Source organism: Homalodisca vitripennis, chromosome 2 (assembly GCF_021130785.1).
Source record: "Homalodisca vitripennis isolate AUS2020 chromosome 2, UT_GWSS_2.1, whole genome shotgun sequence".
Lineage (NCBI taxonomy): Eukaryota > Metazoa > Arthropoda > Insecta > Hemiptera > Cicadellidae > Homalodisca > Homalodisca vitripennis.
In genome coordinates, this window is record NC_060208.1 from 11,989,860 (window position 1) to 12,007,697 (window position 17,838).

The following is a 17,838-nucleotide window of genomic DNA, read 5'->3' on the forward strand; positions in this document are numbered from 1 at the left end:
CTACCGGTACTTATAATAATTAATTATAAATGAGGACAAACAATGGAATAGGAAATGAATAAGTTAGGTTTGTTTAAATTTATTCCAGAAACAAGCCTGCGTATCTATTTTGATAAATATGTTTGATTTATTCATTATTATTTATTTCAATTTGATATTTTATTCCCCCCGTACCACCCAGCTCACTTCCACGACGTTATTGGTTTCTCAGTAACGTAATACCAGAAAATCATTTCCAGGACCCCGTTCCTAGCCTCATTGCTTGCACGGTAACAGCCTTGGCTAGGTTACTGAGTAACCTAATACCAAAAAGACGTTACGAGAACGCCAAATCATTTAGCCCACCTGTTACTGAAATAACAGGGTGTTACTGGTAACACGTTATCCTGGTAATAGGTTACCACTGAATAACGAGGTTATTGAGTAACCTAATACCAGAAAGACGTTATGAGAACGCCAAATATTCAGACCACCTGTTACTGAAATAACAGGGTGTTCCTGGTAACAGTTATCCTGGTAAAAGGTTACCACTGAATAACGATGTTACCAACACTGATACGTTATCTGCCGCCTATCTCTACTCGGAATTAACTAAATAGTCTCACGTATCTCAACATACCATGCCCGTGTCAATAATTAATTTATTTTCAGTTAATACAAGCATGGGTACAACTGAGTGAAAACACACAAGTAATTTAAAATGTGTGATAATAATTCGGTGTGAATTATCCTGTATTGTGTGAAGCCGCGTGTAATATTGAGTCCTTTATCTTTTATATCTCCATGACATTGTGGCAAGTTACGAGTAAAACAGGTCAAACTCATAGTTGCAATAAATTGCAAAGTGGTGCCCCCCGCGAAGTTATGCGTAACTTGACAACTGTCTCTACTATTCTCTCTCGCTTCTATTTCCTTGTGCCAAGTCACCAGTAAAACAGCACAAACACAAGTTACACTACAAATGGACTGTCTTGCTCGGGTGTGAATTCTCTTGTGAAGTCATGTGTAAAATTACAACGGTTTCCATTAACCTCTCTCTGTTCTACTTCCTAGTGGGAAATAGTCGAGAGGCATTCTTGCTTGGTCCTTGTAACTTAATACGTTGTTATTTTTTTATTTATTTAAATTAATATATTTATTTTAAATTTTATTAAAAGCGATCTATCAAAAAATCACATTTATTAAATTTACATTTACACTCCAGTAACATATAATGCCTTTTGTTTAATACACAATGTTACAAACACAAGAAATGTTATTGGATGCTTTGTTTGAAGTTTATTTTTGACGATGGAAGGATTGTGAAGGAAACCAGATTTTTCCGGATATTTGCCATCGTTCAGTGATACAAAAAAATCGGTAACACTACGTTTCGAGATCTGCAATCTCATCTCTTCTTCAGGTGAATAACTAACCTACACACAACTACAGTCTAGGTTAAAATAAACAAATAATACCAGAGCGTTAATTGTGATACGCAAAAGTCAGAATCACAACCACCATGTTGAGTGTCAATTCAACTAACTCTAAAACATGCACTTAATAAAATTAAAATTACTGGTAAAATAAAAATTATCTACTGGTGTCCTTTCTAATATTAGTGACACTATCGAGGACTGGTCAGCTGCCAATTCACTCTGTCTTAATAAAGATAAAACCCAGACTCTAGAATTTTGTTTTAAAACTTTCTAGCCAACAGAACATTGACTATGTTAAATTCTTAGGAGTCATTCTTCAGAGTAACATCAAATGGGATAGGCACGTTGAAATGTTATGCAATAAAGTGTCTAAGGGGATTTTTATATTAATTAGGCTAAGATATATTGTAACTACAGACATCCTCATTACTGTATACTATGCATTCATAGTTTCTTATCTTTCTCATTGTATGGGGCAATGGTTGTAACAGGAAAAAATTGTTAATTTTACAAAAAAGTGCAATCAAGATTATAGCTAATGTAAACATAAGGACTCACTGTAAACCTTCATTTAAAAAGTATCGTATTCTTACATTACCTGTACTGTATATTTTAGATTGTCTATTGTGTGGAAAAAGAAATTTAAATGCCTTACTTACAAATAGATTTGTTCATAATCATATGACTAGAAACTCAAATTATCTTAGAATATCTCAATGTAGTTTTTTAAACCTAAGAAAGAAAGAAAGAAACTTTATTTCTCACAAATAACAATTACAGATACGATTTTTATAATATCGCACAGACTGACCAAAATACATTACAGGTACTTACACATAAACAATACATACATATGCAACTACAACTACTATTACACTATACATCACTATGAGAAATAAGGAAAAACTCCAAGGCAAAGCCTGTTTGGAGTAATAAATATCATAACATTAACAGAAAACTACCAGCTTTATAAACAGTACAGTAATATTTTTATCAAAACTTATTTATTTTTACTCTGAATGAAGTTCGTGAAAAACACTACTAAATTAATATACAAATCTTAACTATACATAAAATAATCAACTAAGCCTAAATGTAAAAAAATAAAAAAATAAACACGGAGATAAATGTTTATCTCCATTTGGATTATCTACCTCATTGAATTGTTTTCCTGAAACAGGCATTACACTCTACAACTCTTCCTTCTCATCTTAAATATCTTGCAATTAATTGTTTCAAGTAAAGTGTAAAAAAAGCTATTGATTAATATGAGCTCATATGGCATCAGTGTTATTTTTCTATAATTGGATAGATACTTGTTATTAGGATAGGCGATGTATGTATAGGCTATTGTTTATGCTGAATTTGTTTCTGACACTGCTGTACATTGTAAAGATGTTCTTGCAATAAAGAATTTTAATTAAATTGAACTGAAATACTTTAAAAGGAATTTGAGATGCATTTAATAACTAGATTCAGACGCACAAAACACGCAAAGTCGTATAATTAGTAACTAGATTACATAGTTTACCAGCTGTATTTCTCAGTACAATAAATTCCATTAAATTATTATAGATTCCCTGAGCAAAGGGTGTACAATATCGCGTCAACATAATGAGAGCATCGCTGCACTACAATTGTATGCAGTGTTTGTGACAGCAATAATTTCCTGTCTTGTGTAAATCAGACAAAGTTCATTACGTATGAGTATCTCTTACTACCGCCATTACTGGTTTAATGTATAGCAGACTCGAAACTATAATAACAATCTTTTTCAGAACAGAGTTTCGTTTTAGTGGTTCAAAAATAGCTTGCGTTTGCAATGCTGGTCTTCATGACGATGTCACCATAATAAGACTATACAAAACTGTATTTTTTTCCAATCTCTTAAATAAAAAGAAAACATCTAGGAAACTCCTCAAAATAGAAGTTGTTTATTCATCATCCAACATGATTAGGGTCGTCCTTTGAATAAACGAATTACCTGAACGAGAGAAATATAATAAATGATTGTTACACTTAAGCCCCAAGAACCTGATTACGAACATAAATACTCCGGACAAAGAATAATAAAGTGATAGTGTGTTACACTAAGACCGTAAGCATCAGATAGCGAACATGTTCGTATCAGTTAAGTTTTATAGACTAATTATCTGTACTAAGGTGTGTATAACATATTACTCACTTAACATTTTGTTTTATAAAAATAAAAAGTTTTAAAATTAAATTAGAATGACGGTGTCTAGATTAGTTTAAATCCATGAACCATCACGTACTTTGTACTTTGTTGAGTACTTTGAGCAACAAGTAACTTCACGGTCCCCTGTGCTTTAGCCTTTGCTGACGTTAACAAATTTCTCCGAGTTCATCTCAAATTAAAGAGTAAAGTCATGACGTGGAATTTCGTGAGATAAAGTATTAATTAACGTTTGGATACAATTTAGGATGACTAAAATGAAAATGTATAAATCATAATACAAAACTTTAGCGGTTAACACGTTCTCTTCTAATTTGCGTGCAACCTCACTTTATTTATTTGTTATTAGATTTAAAATATTATTGTCTATTAAATTATTTTTATTATAGTTTATTACATGTTGTTAAATTTTAAATCATCTAGAATATATATTTATTTGTGATTAAGCAATTTGTTATGATTGTTATTTCATTGTTTTTGTGCATTGCAAGCAAATAACTTTGCAAAAGAATTTGCTTGAAAGTGTTTTAAAGTTGTACTGTTTAAAAGCCATGTATTGTTTATATTACTTGTTGCCACTTGGATTATTTATACATAGACTATTTATTTATTTGGTTTAGGAATGTCTGGTTCTATTGTTTACCACTGCAATATGTATTACTTATTATTGTTATCACTGCATTATTTATTTTTTATGTATTTATTTACTGCTTGTAGTCACTTAGAATTGTAATATATTAGTTATTAAATTTCAAATTATATTGCTTGTTATCACCTACAGCATATATATATATTTATTATTGCTTGTAAAATTTTCATGCTTGTCATTACATTGTTTTGTACGTACTACTGTTAATGCTGCTTTGTTCTAAGTTATATTATATTAATATCCTGGTATACTATTTATTAGATTTAAACTGCTTGTTGCTGGTTTGTACATTTGGTTCAAGTAAAGGCAATGTAAGTAAAGGCAATGTTGTAGGAATATAAATTGGACAATGAACACTAAAGATTATTGTAAGTATGATTCAACTGAACTCCCGCACGCGCCGCTTGACTTGCATTGGGAGGTAAATTATATATACATAATATATATATATACATAAAATAAAAGTCGTTTGACAGGTATTTGGTCTTCCGATCATATGTTAGTTTGATTATTTAAACGCATATGTGACAGATACGGCCAAATACAAAATAATTGAATCGGAAAAAGTAAGCGCTCTGTGGTGTAATGGTAGCACATTCACCCGGCAAGTGAGAGATCCGGGTTCGACTCCCGGCGGAGCAAGTACTTTTTGCGATTCAATGTTTATTGAAATTATATATATATATATATATATATATATATATACACACACACACACACACACACATATATATATATATATATATATATATTTTGAGAAAATAAAGAAGATTGAACTTGAAATTTTATAAAATTGTGTTTGTATGGATACTGGTAACAAAATGGCCAAGAAGAAAAAATGAATGCTTTTTAAGATGTGATCAAAGTTAATTTATGCCTGATTTATGTAAAGTATTATGACTTATATCGCATTGGTTAGTATACTGAATTATTGTGAACCTAATGCACTACATTATTTTCCGCAATTGGATAATATTTCCAAGAAACAATATCTGGTATTTGATCATTCAGATATTTTCCTCTCATAAGTAGGGAGACAATCAGGGCTACCAATCTTGTCATGTAAAGGGTATAAGTTTCAGGTTAGTTTTACATTACAAAAAAATTTCGTCACAAACAAAACACTACGTTATTATTTAAATAACCCAACACAAACGCGTATCCCGTCTGCGGCCGTTTTGTACTAACGCCTCCAACATTAGAGTGTTATAAAATGAAACAGTGCGCGCTTGTTTGTGTGTACATGTGAAAAATGGTAATATTTCTCCGAGATACTAAGGCTTATTTCCTAAAACAAGTTGGGGAGAAACCCACATTTATAAGGAAGGGAAAGGATGTAATCAAAGCCATTTTGTGGATTTGGTGACTTAACAATGACTTTTTATTCAAGAATCATGATGACTGTACAACTGCCGGTGGCTGGGCGGTCTAAGACGTGGAACTTTGGAGATAGCGAGTGTAAGTTAGAGATAGCGCAGGTTCAAATCCTGTCTGTGACCGTAGCACTATTTATCAGTACCATCAGTACCATCCTTGTACTGTATCGACTCTCCTTATTCTGTTTGACTCTGCTTTAGAACAGTCACGTGTTTTATAATGTAATTTTTTAGTTCATACGATTCCTTCTCCACACTATACTCGGATAAAAAGTTGTCACCTCTTTTAATTTAATTCCTAAACATTTTTAAATAAATGTAAAGTATCAAAATTGAAAATGACGGAAAGCGTGCATTACTGCTTTCTATAGAATTCCACTTACGTTATGAATCCACTTTCCGGAAGAATAAAGTGATGAAAGGCATTAAATTCAAGCTTGATTTTCCAGCTCGACGCACCAAACAATCCATTAATTTGCTAATGCAGTCAGCATCAGACGTAGTAGCAATACGGTATAACGTAATGTCACTTACATTACTCCGCTACATTTACCTAAAATGTTGTATTTATATGTTTAACTTCAATGAAAATTTGTCGAATATTAATGTTGCTCTAGTACTTTGATGCTTTTAGGGATTAACATATTTTTAATACACCTTTCTGGTGATTGAAAACAAATACACAGTAAGTTTGTTATATCAGTGAAAGAGAGGCCTTAAAGGTATAGTTCTTTGGCTATATTTATGATTAGTATATAGATAATTAACTGTTTATTACTTTAACAAATTTATGATTTATAGTGCTCGAATATAAAAATCTTAAAACAGTTTTTACCTATTTTGAATGTTTCATATTTAGATTGTTTTATAACGTCTGAGATATATAAACTATAAGGTGTAACAGATTTTTAGAAAAAACCTTGGTAGTTACGATTGAGTTAAAGTATCCTAATAATATTATAAATGCAAAATATAATAAGTTATAATATTATAAGTGCCTTTGTTTGTTTGTTATTCTTTCACGCGTAAACTATTTAACCGATTGTACTGAAGGTTTATATAGGACATTCTTACGGTCTCTAGGATGAATATAAGCCTACTTTTTATTTCGAAATCCCCTCCGATCTAAGCCCCTCTGGTCTTTTAAGTAACGAAAAATCCCATCTTGGTCTCTAAAGTTGTGAAATATTAATTCAAATTCAAATTCTTTATTGCCAGATCATCTTTACACATGTATAGCAGTGTCAGAAACAAATTCAGCATGAACTATCATCTATGATATACATTGCCTAGGCCTAGTAACAAGTGTCTATACAATTACAGCATAATAATCACTGATGTCATATGAGCTGATATTAATCAATAGCTTTTTTACACTTTTCTTGAAACAATTAATTTCAAGAGATTTAAGATGAGAAGGAAGAGAGTTGTAGAGTTTAATGCCTGTTTCAGCAAAACAATTTAAAGTGGTTTTAAGACTACATTGAGATGTTCTAAGAGAATTTGAGTTTCTAGTCATATGGTTTTGTACAGATCTATTAGTAGGTATGGCATGTAAATTTCTTTTTTATATACAATAGGCAATCTAAAATATACAGTGCAGGTACTGTAAGAATATCATGCTTTCTAATTAAAGGTTTACAATCCTTATGTTTACATTAGCTATAATCTTAATAGCACGTTTTTGTAAAATTAATAATTTTTTTGTGTTACAATCATTGCCCCATGTATCAAGTATCATTGCCCATAATGAAAGATATAGTCAACTGTTCTGTGTAAACATTGCTTTATGACAGCACAACCATATGTTTTATAATTTAACCACCATATTAAATTTGTTTATAAACAAAAAATGTAATAATAATAAATTTAAAAAACCAGTGCACTTCGAAGCCGGCATAACTGACGCTGAGGCTTAAATGGGAAAAAAATTGTTTACATTTATGGTGTGTAAATTCTCAAAGAAGTAACCGTTAGTTTTCATGAAGGTTTTAGATTTCAGCGATTAGATAAGTACTGTACCTTAGACATCTAACTTGAAAAATTTCAAAGAACATAAGATGGTCAGAATTTGACTCCGAAGACAGCCTTTGTAGCAGTCGGCAAGAACTATGGTAGATGAAAGTTTGCTGGACTGTGAGTTTTAACTAACGTTCCAGCTTTAAATATTCTAAAATATTTGTCTTTTTATAGAGAAACAAAAACGTTACTGTTAATGCACTTTTAACTGTAAATTATTAGCAAATATTTAGTATTAGCTATAAAAGATAAATCTATCATTGCTATTTAACTTTTATTATAAATTTAAAGAATGTTATAAAATCCATCTTAGTTGTCTTTTGACAGAAGTAGGCTTCTCTTATCTGTGATATATATTTTCTTGTTCGGGAAACAAGGCAAAATCAACTATTGAATATAAAATATCAAGACCTGATATATTGCCTTTCCGATGTTCTCTTTTTGTCTGTTAATGAATTTCTTTTTGTTACAAAGTAGCGTCGATTTTGTCACTATCATTGTTCTTATCACTTTGGTTATTGTTGCAAATTATTATTATTATTATCATCATCACTATTATCATTGTTGTTATCCTTTTTAATATGTGTAGTACCCTTGGTTGTTATTATTGTTACAAAATTGCTATTGTTATCACTTTGGCTGTTATTATTATTATTTTTAGAAATTTTTATTTCTGCTATTTTTATTATAGTTGTTATTACTTAGTTATTATTATTACACATATTTTATTTATACACACTTTTGATTGTTCCTATTGTTCATTAATTTATTATTTTGTTATTGTGTTTATTTTGTTGTTTTGTCACCATTTGCAGTTTTTCTAATTTCCTTTTTCTTAGTTGGATTAAGACGCATATGTGAAATGGTGTATTTCCGAATAAATAAGTACATCTAACCTTCACCCCAGTTTGGTGCTATGAACGATATAAATAGAGAGGTTATACTAAGAAATATAATTCACACACTATAACTTTACATTATTTAAAATTCTAAGTAGTTTTATATTGGCACTGTATAATTAAAACCGTCATATATTAGTTATAATTAACTGAAAACAGTACAGTATATTTTAGAAAAAGTATGAGAGCGAATATATTAAGCTATCTAAAGTCTTTTCAGAAGAACTTAGCACACTCAATTTAAACTGACAATTCCAGTTAGGGAACATCTCCCAGCTTTTGTCATACGGAACAATGGATAACTTGGTAAAACAGGAATGGAACAAAAACTGTGTTTGCCAATCCCTTGCTTACTCAGGTTTTATAATCATTGCTTTCAATATTCTGTAGTTTTTGTATAATTCGCTCTTAAGGTTTTTTTTTGACCAGACCTATATGAATTTGACCTAAGATTAGTTTATGCAAGGAATTTGAGTATTAGTACTGACTATATTCACTTGTAGTACTACACGGTTTTTAGTAGTTTTGCAAGCATATGTTGAAAATAAATAATAACTACATAAACATTAATTAACAAAGTGTAACTTATTATTTATTTGGTATTTTCAGAATATGCTGCAGAATAAGAAAATAATAATCACAATAATTATTTACCATTCCATGTTGAGAGTTATTAACGGTTTTTATAGTTTTTTAATTTTTTACATTTAGGACAACGAAGCCCCTTACTAAATACACTCGAATAGCAATCCAATATGTAAAACATACACATATATTTATTGCAAATGAAAATAATTTTCAACTTCCACATTTACATTTTAGAAAAAAAAAGGCACAGAGACAATTTTGTATTATTTTGCCAGCTGAAAAGCTCTAAAACTCTCACAAAGTAAAAAGTTACTTCAAGAGATGTGTTTAAAAGCGGAAAAAATAAAGACGGCATGTGAATAAATTAATAGTGCCGTTTCTAGTTTATTACTATATCTACTACTATGTGATGTAAACAAGTAAGCAAGACTCCGATCATGGCCTTGATTATATTGAATAAAACATCGTGATTCTGTGTGTTGTATATTCGAACTTTAGTTACCTTTGACCAATAAGGATAGGTAAAGGATAGGTTTGGATAAACTTGCTGGAACTATTTTGTATTTTTGTAGTGTAAATTGAAAGTAACGGGTGGAAAAGAACAAGAGCTGCTTCGTAAATAGTAATTTATTTTCATTCAGTAAAAACAAAGAAAACAGCAACAAATTTCAAACTAAAAAGTTTTTAAATATTTTACTATTATATCACAGCCTATACAACTTACAACTCATCATGGATGGTGTCAAATTTATGTTTACATCATCGAACGTACAGCGCTACAATATGGTAGTTTCATGTGTCCCCACAACTATGCAATTCACTCAGGACATATCACAGTCAGCTCGAACTGTCTGTGGGCAAGGATCTACGCTAAGTGAGAGGTGTCATGAGTTGTTGGCGGAACCGTAACATCCACCCTGGTTCTGAGCACACCACCGGGGTTGGATAGCCTCAGGTTGGAGCCCCCGTTTCACCAACCTGTCCCGCTGCTCCACCAACCGATCCTCCGCCAACCTGTTGGTGGTGGTGGGGTCAGACCAGAGACGCTCGGCAGCAGCAGTCGCTCTCGGCCAGACCTTAGCTAAAATTGACAAAACAGAACAAATTAAATTGTTTTTGTGATTAAAAACCTTAACGTCAGAATAATAAAGATATAATATTCGATAACCACAACAGCCTCATCGAGGCTATAATAATCCCTCTCGTCAAGACGGCGTCAGTAGAATTTTATAAATATTCATGGGAGGTGAATTAATAAGTTTTCCTTTGTTGTTTTCTTAGGACAAGAAGCTTATAATTGCACTTAGTCCATAAGGAACTTAGCGCTGCTTCCGGAGTGACAGGATATTCAGGATGGGTAAGGTTAGGGGGTAGAAACCGATCCCTATCGAGATCCATGAGGAAGAATTAGGGCACTAATCTCAAAGTCATGTCACCCCGGAAGAAGGGGAGGCCAGCACTGAACCAGCCTCTCCAGTAAAATCAGGCAGGGGGTGGCATACCCTTGTTGAGGCTAGCAAGAACCTCTGATACTTAGGGAACGAACCCCACCAACTCCAACAGTCATCTCCCGCAGTAGACTAGACCTATCGAATTGCCCTTAAACCCCAGAATCTCAACATTTGCGGTTAGTGATGTGCTGCTACTGGACATCCATAAGGTTGCCCAGATTTAAGTGACACATCGGTTTTTGCTGTGCCCAGTGGTAGGTTCAACTGGAAGGTATAAATCAACCAGAAGTGATCCCTGCTGGATGAACTAATAAAAGTTTAGTTATATAGAAAAACTAATTTTTTTTTAATAATTTGGTTTTAATATATTGATTGACATGTTAGTTTATGCCGGAAAAAGTACCTATGTTGTATGTAGGAAATACATTTATTGGTGGAAAACAGATAAGCGTATTAAAAAACAAGAACTCATGACAGTGTTAGTAAGCCATCCCTCTGAAAATGCTGTCCCTTCCTGCTTTGGCCCCAGGTGATCTTCAAAGTTATCTTATGCAGAACAAACACTCTTTCAAAATTACGTCTAAAGCAAATCCTCAGAAAATCAAATCGTATATCATTTAAGGTTGACAATTTCTCAAATGCTCTGCTCTGAGGACATCCTTTGTGACAAAATCAGTCAGGAAACGAAGAACCAAACTTTTTGAATTTAGTTTTTTACACAATGAAGTATGTTTTTCCCATCGTAAATTGTATAGTCAATCAATAAGGGCACCTAGAAATTTCGTACACAAATTGGAAAAAAACATTTCAGATTTGCCTGCGCGATCTCAGAGATCTTAGAAAGCGATTGGTTAGCTTTAGTACTAAATAAGATAATTTCTGTTTTCAAGTTAAAAAGTAATTTAATTTATTCATTTGTAAGCATTGATTTTATATATTTTTTTAAAGAAGATTGATACTTTGAATGAAGGACTGTGGGTCTTTATGATGCAGCATAATGTTTATATCACCGGCATACAACTTTGTCATCAGTTGTCAGGTCTGACAATTGATTTAAAAAAAGTTGGAATACCATTTATAAAAAAAACAAGACTTGTAATACACTCTCTGTCTTTGGTTGGTTTACACTTAACGCCAAGGAAGAAGAGAGATGACAAAACTCTGCTGAAAATATTTGTAAAATTTACAAAACCTAATAAATAAGTGTTTACCGTCCAAATTGTGGTCGTCCACCAACTCCCCCCACATGGCCACCTCGCCCCCCAGCATGTTACGGCCCTGCGGCAGACGGTTGTCGTAAGCTCGCCTCCAGCTGTGGTACTGGGTGCGGCCCCAGAACCCGTGGTCCAGGTACCAGGCGTCTCTCGTGGCCATGATCACTCGGTACCCCTTGTCCATCAGTTGGGTAGGGAGAGGGTCCATGGAGTCAGTCCATGACTCTATCACAAACCTAAAACATCCAATTGTCTTTGTATTGTGACAGTTACATTAGTTACTATAGCTGTAACATTCAGGGTCGTAGCCAGCGAGGAAGTCCAAGGGGTTCGGACCCCTCCCCCAAATTTTCAAAATTTCCAATTAAATTTTTAGTAAAAGATTATTATTATTTAAATAATAACATGTACTGCTGAAAGATCGTTCTCAACAAAGAAGCGGGCCAAGAATGGTTTTAAGGGACAAAATGGGGCCTTACTCTCTGTCCACTATGGCAAAATGTCAGTTATCTGGATCTCCCCAAATTTTGTTCCTGACAACGTTACTGATAACATTCATTTAAATAGAGAAGAACTGATACTTAATACTGAAAATAGCTATACACTTTAAATGTAAACTTTAAATTTTGATTCTAATTTAAATATTGTTTTAAGTTAACCTGGATAGAAATAAACAAAAAATATAGTTTACTAAGATTACGAAAGTGTCAGTTCGAATATAAAAACCGGTCATAACCTAACGAACAGTCCAATTATAATTAAATTTTGAAGTAATTTAAGAAAGAGCCGGAAACCTAAAAATATTTTATCATTATTTATATATTTAATATTTAGTCCAAACAACTAAAATATCCTTTAAAAATACGACACATTTTTAAGTTGAACGGAATAAAAATGTATTAAAACTACAATAAAGAAATACAGATTTAGAAATAAAATACAAATTACGCATCCATCTAGTAATAATTATTGATATTAAAAAAAAACTAATAAACCATGAATTTTATTTAAGAATTACCATTTTAGCTCAAAGAAACAATGGAATATTCACAAGCTTCGGTAGATTGAATTACAATTATTGCAATTGCTAACTAGTAAACTTTATCAAATGGTAGGCCTAAATAATGGCATAGACCCCATCTAGATAAAATGTTTTAATGATGATTTAGTTTTTATTTTACATTTAATTGCAAGTGAAACTGTAGAAATTCGCGTCATGCTTATAAAACCCTCTAAAAGTATTTGTTTTATCCGAATCTGCCTACGAATATGTTTATGTTCTAGGAATTGAGAAGAAACTGGTAATCTAATCTGAGCCGATAAGATAATCTGAGCAGACCTGTCCTTGTCGAGATAACGCTCTATTATATTGATGTTGGTCAGATGACTGGTCCACAGCAGGACGGGGGTCTTCTTATGGCCGATTTCCAAGTCCCACTGGTCCAACACCTTCTTGTGGAACTCCCCCCAGATCTGGAGGAACGAAGACTCTGATAGGTCCAGTCCCCGGGACAACATCCAGTCCGTTATTTCTTGTGTCTGGTTCCAGCAGGGGAAGTACACCTGGAGCACAAGTCGTAACAGAACATTTCCACAATACACATTTTACAAGCAATGTGTACAAGAATATAAAACCCCGACTAAATGCACTATTGACCCCACTTTTTATAACTGTAACAAGCACATAACTGTAAGTAAAACTTTATTTGTAGGTGCTCCCTTGACTGTAGCTGTGCGGAACCTACCTGCACTATTTGAAAATAAAAGAAAACGTTTCTTTGACAAATAAAAATGTCAAGATAAACTGACTTAGTACATTATTAAGTACATCACGAAAACACTCAGAGCGAGCACGGATTTCGTATGTCTGTCACCAGGTGTAAACATCCTAATTGAAAAAGGCTACGTTATTTTTTAGGGTCTCTTTGTACAAAGTTTTCAGTATAAATACTACCTTTTTCGGCTGGAATATTGATATATTAACGCCTTGAAGTGTTTTGAAATATTCGTTGGCACACATAAGTGATTTCTATTAAAAATAATTGTTCTCTGTTTGGGATACTAACCTAGAAATGTAGAGTAAAAAAGTAAAGTAAAAATGACTTATTTTACCAGGCGAAGTTAATGCTAATAAGCCCTCTACAGCACTTAAACTGGGGACCAACGGCTTAAAGATGACTTCCGAACCACCACCAATGGCCGGGCAGGCGGGCTGCTTGCAAGGACAGGACCGCTCAACGGTCACCCATCCAAGCAGCAGTCACGCTCGACGCTGCTTGATCCGGTATTCTTGCAATAACCGTTGTATCCGCTACACTACGCCATTGGCCATTGGTTGAACATGTATGAACTTTGTAGTAACGTATAAAAATAACCTTTACATTAATAGTAAAGGCAGCCATTCTGAAACTGTATTGCATGGTTTTGGTATAAAAACTCAATCTTGAATAATCGTTTTATTGTAATTATTTAAATAATTATTCTGATAGTAGCTCTGTCTGCTATGCTGTGGCCCTCTCCCACCTTGAAACGATACGAGTTTTAACACACGTATAAGAACTAAAGTATATTTGTTGTGTGTGACCAGAGAACTCAGAACCAAATTCAGTTTTCCCCATGAGCGTATAAAAGGGGGGCTCTGAGGTACAAACCCCCACAAACATGTACTAAAATTTTGAAAGACAAACATGTACGTTGCAAAAAGTAGTTTGTTATAGAACACATTTATAAGGTCTTAAGATTTACAATTTCCCTGTGGAGAATTCCCGAGCCCCTATTTTTGGAGGATATTTTATACCTCCTAAACCACCCAGTGTGGTAGCCCCCCTGAAATAATTATCTGTATGCGCTACTGGTTTTCCACAGCGTGTTTCAAGTATGAATGTTATGTAAGTTAATATATATGTAATTAAAGTTTGAATCGTATTAGTACTAAAATTATTATGAATATACGTATTATTTATAGATTTATAAACTGAGTTTCAACAATTTACTTTCTAATCTTCGAACGGGGCGCTATTTTGAAAGGTAAAGTGGTATTCCTACATATGCGAAGAAAAGTCTGTTAAGATGATTAAAGAAGATAGCTGCGCATGGAATATATAAGCACTTTCTTCTGACTGTACAAGAGGGGATATTTTATTATAGAGCACAACCTTTACAACTCTTAACTAGAATTGTAGAGTGATAGAATTTCTCTATATTATTTTTATTTTCTGTAAATTTATTTTAATATTAAACCTCCAACTTCTTTTTTTACTACAGACGGAAAAGAGTACATTTACTAATGTAAATCTTACCGGGAATCTGGAAGAAATTAAGTTTTAAGTACTTTCCTCGAGGCATACCGTAACATTGGTTTATACCACATTGTTTTCAAAAAGATAAGTATTATTTATTTGCTTTTTTTTGTTGATAAAGTATGTAAAGTTTGAACTTGAGGCTTAAATTTGTGCAAAGAATTGCTAACCGATTAACTGTAGATTATTGTAGTTTAGTTATACGCATTTTAGTGAATTGAATTTTTATATTATTAGTTTGACGTTGTATAATCTACCCAGAAAACAAATAAATAATGTTCTATGGATCTACTACGTGAAACACATGAACACATGTTTAGGTAAAAGTAATGTAGCATCTGACATTAGACATTTAGTATTTCAAACAGAGAATCATAGGCTAACAACAGTTACGTAATTATTTTATTCGGATATTAATAATGAAACGTTAAAACACTCCTTATTTGACAATTATTTTAATACGTAAAGACTAAGTGGTACGTAAAAGAAAGATGCAAAGTGTCGAGGAGCCTTTTAGATTTGCTTGTGCTCTTAAAATAAACAGATAATGCGTATTCATTATCTTATTCAGCTTCTCCTGATTAGATAAGGCGACGGAAAACGGTGACTGAAGTCAATTTCAGTCTCCTTCTGACTTTCGGTGAGGCTTTTATGATTATTATTTATATATTTGTCAGCCTTTTTAAGTGATACAAGAAAAAAAATATGTGGTCTGTAAAATAATACGTTATTTAGCAAATTTAACACTTTTCTACCCTACAGTTTTGACCCTGATCAAACATAACAACAAAATACAGTACTAGGAGAATATATTATATGCATGAAAACTTGGTTGTGCTCCAAGCATGGAAAGATCAGTGGTATATCGGTGGGAATATGGGGTAGAATCTGTGATTGATGGTTTGTTTATGTCCCATACCTCATCTCCGCCCATGTGGATAGCCTCACCCGGCGGTAGTACTTCCAGCAGCTCCTGGAACAACTTGCCCAGTACGCCGTACAGGTAGCGGTTGGCAGGGTTGAGCTGTCCGCAAGGGGGTTGTAGGCAGTACTGATTCCAGGGCTCTTTGTTGACACAGACGGTTATATTCCCTTGGGCTGCGGCCGGAGCCCACTGCCAGCCGTTTCCTGCGTGAGCAGGCATGTCCAATTCCATGATCATCCTCACCCCCCGCACCCTCGCGTAGTCCACCACCGCCTTGATGTCCTCCATCGTGTACACCTCTGCTTCCGAGTAGGCTCCGTACCTGAAACCGTGTCAAGGACTGAGAACAAGTTTGCTTTCCAATCGACCTGGTGCAAAGCTGTGGTGAAATTTGAAAACAAAAGTCCTAACCTAAGAACAAGAACACGAATGTACCAAGATCAAAATACAAATATGGAAGAAAACCGCTTGTCACTGTATTACCCAATGCCAATGCCGCAGTGTAGCGGGTACAACGGTTATCGCAAGATAAGCAACGCCGAGCGTGGCTGCTGCTTGGATGGGTAACCGCTGAGCGATCCTGTCCTTGCAAGCAGCCCGCCTGCCCGGCCGTTGGTGGTGGTTCGGAAGTCACCTTCAAGCCGTCGGTCCCCTGGTTAAGTGTCAGAGAGGGCTTCTTAGCCCTAAATTCGCCTGGTAAAATAAGACATCTTTACTTTATTCCAAGCATGATGACTTCCGTGCCACTTTTCATCCCTATAGTCGAATTGATTATAAAAAATAGGACTGGCGCTCGGCATAGGAGAGGGAGCGGCGCGGCGTTGCCACGTTGACGTCGCGTCCGCTTGGTGTTACAGGGTACAGCAGATCTGCTAGCCACGCGCGTTTCACTGACCGTTTGTTTGAGTCTTCAATTGATTATATTATTATTCTATCAATTTCTTCATTACGGTAATTAATGACCTTGTATGAACTTGTTTGCTCATATTTTTCGTTTTGGTGTTAATAAATGAAACAAACTCACGTAAATATTGATTTAAATAATTACATAAATATTTGGAATTTTAAATATCATTACAATTGGCTAGATAATAATTATGATGTAATTTTAAACCAGTACCTATTCATAAAAAATTATTTAGAATGTGGATTTTAAGTGTGTAGTTTTGTCGTATTTGCATGCGGAAATAGAATTAAAAATATATTCGTTTTATTTTTTTCGAAAAATTTAACGATATATAATATATAAAATAGTAAATCTAATCAAAGTAAGCAGGATAAGAAAACAATCAACAAGCATTAAATGTTAAATATTTTTATTTACATACATATTACTGTCATTCAAAACAATAAAGTTTAATTAGGTCTAGTTTAGTAGCTGTACTCTGAAATTGTTTATTACGTACACTTATTAAAATTCATCAAATTTTAAGTACTCTACCTTCTGGGCATAATTGTTGCACTCCACTTAAGTCACTGTCACTTTCATCTTCACTGTCATGTTGAGATTCATCTGATAGCAGGTGGTCAAAACGATCTTCTCCCAAATTTTGGTCATCCGAAAAAGCACTGCTGTCGTCGCTGGAGTCGTCGTCGCTGTTTTAAACGTCATGATGAGCTCTTCAATCGCAGTTTCCAGAACACCCTCATTTTCCCACGCATCCTCTATGGTTTTCCTTGTATGTGATACAATCTTTTTCCACTCATCTCCTGTTACTAAGTCTATCCCTTCCTTGGTTAATCTTGTTACTTCCGTCAAATGTGAACGTCTTATTGTTTTTTGCAACGTGTCCTTTGATTTGG

The 17,838-nt window shown here is 33.7% G+C and overlaps 1 protein-coding gene across 1 annotated transcript in view; it reads right to left on the bottom strand.

Annotated features, from left to right (window-relative positions):
• Positions 1 to 9,758: 9,758 nt before the first annotated feature.
• The window catches only part of LOC124355536 (chitooligosaccharidolytic beta-N-acetylglucosaminidase-like), a 50,394-nt gene continuing 42,314 nt past the window's right edge, over positions 9,759 to 17,838 (bottom strand). Inside the window, exons 6-9 of the mRNA XM_046806700.1 lie at positions 16,030 to 16,357; positions 13,151 to 13,374; positions 11,809 to 12,047; positions 9,759 to 10,227 (exon numbers count right to left, since the gene is read on the bottom strand). Coding sequence (XP_046662656.1) covers positions 10,031 to 10,227; positions 11,809 to 12,047; positions 13,151 to 13,374; positions 16,030 to 16,357 — 988 coding nt within the window. The 3' untranslated portion in view covers positions 9,759 to 10,030. The remainder of the gene's footprint in view (positions 10,228 to 11,808; positions 12,048 to 13,150; positions 13,375 to 16,029; positions 16,358 to 17,838) is intronic.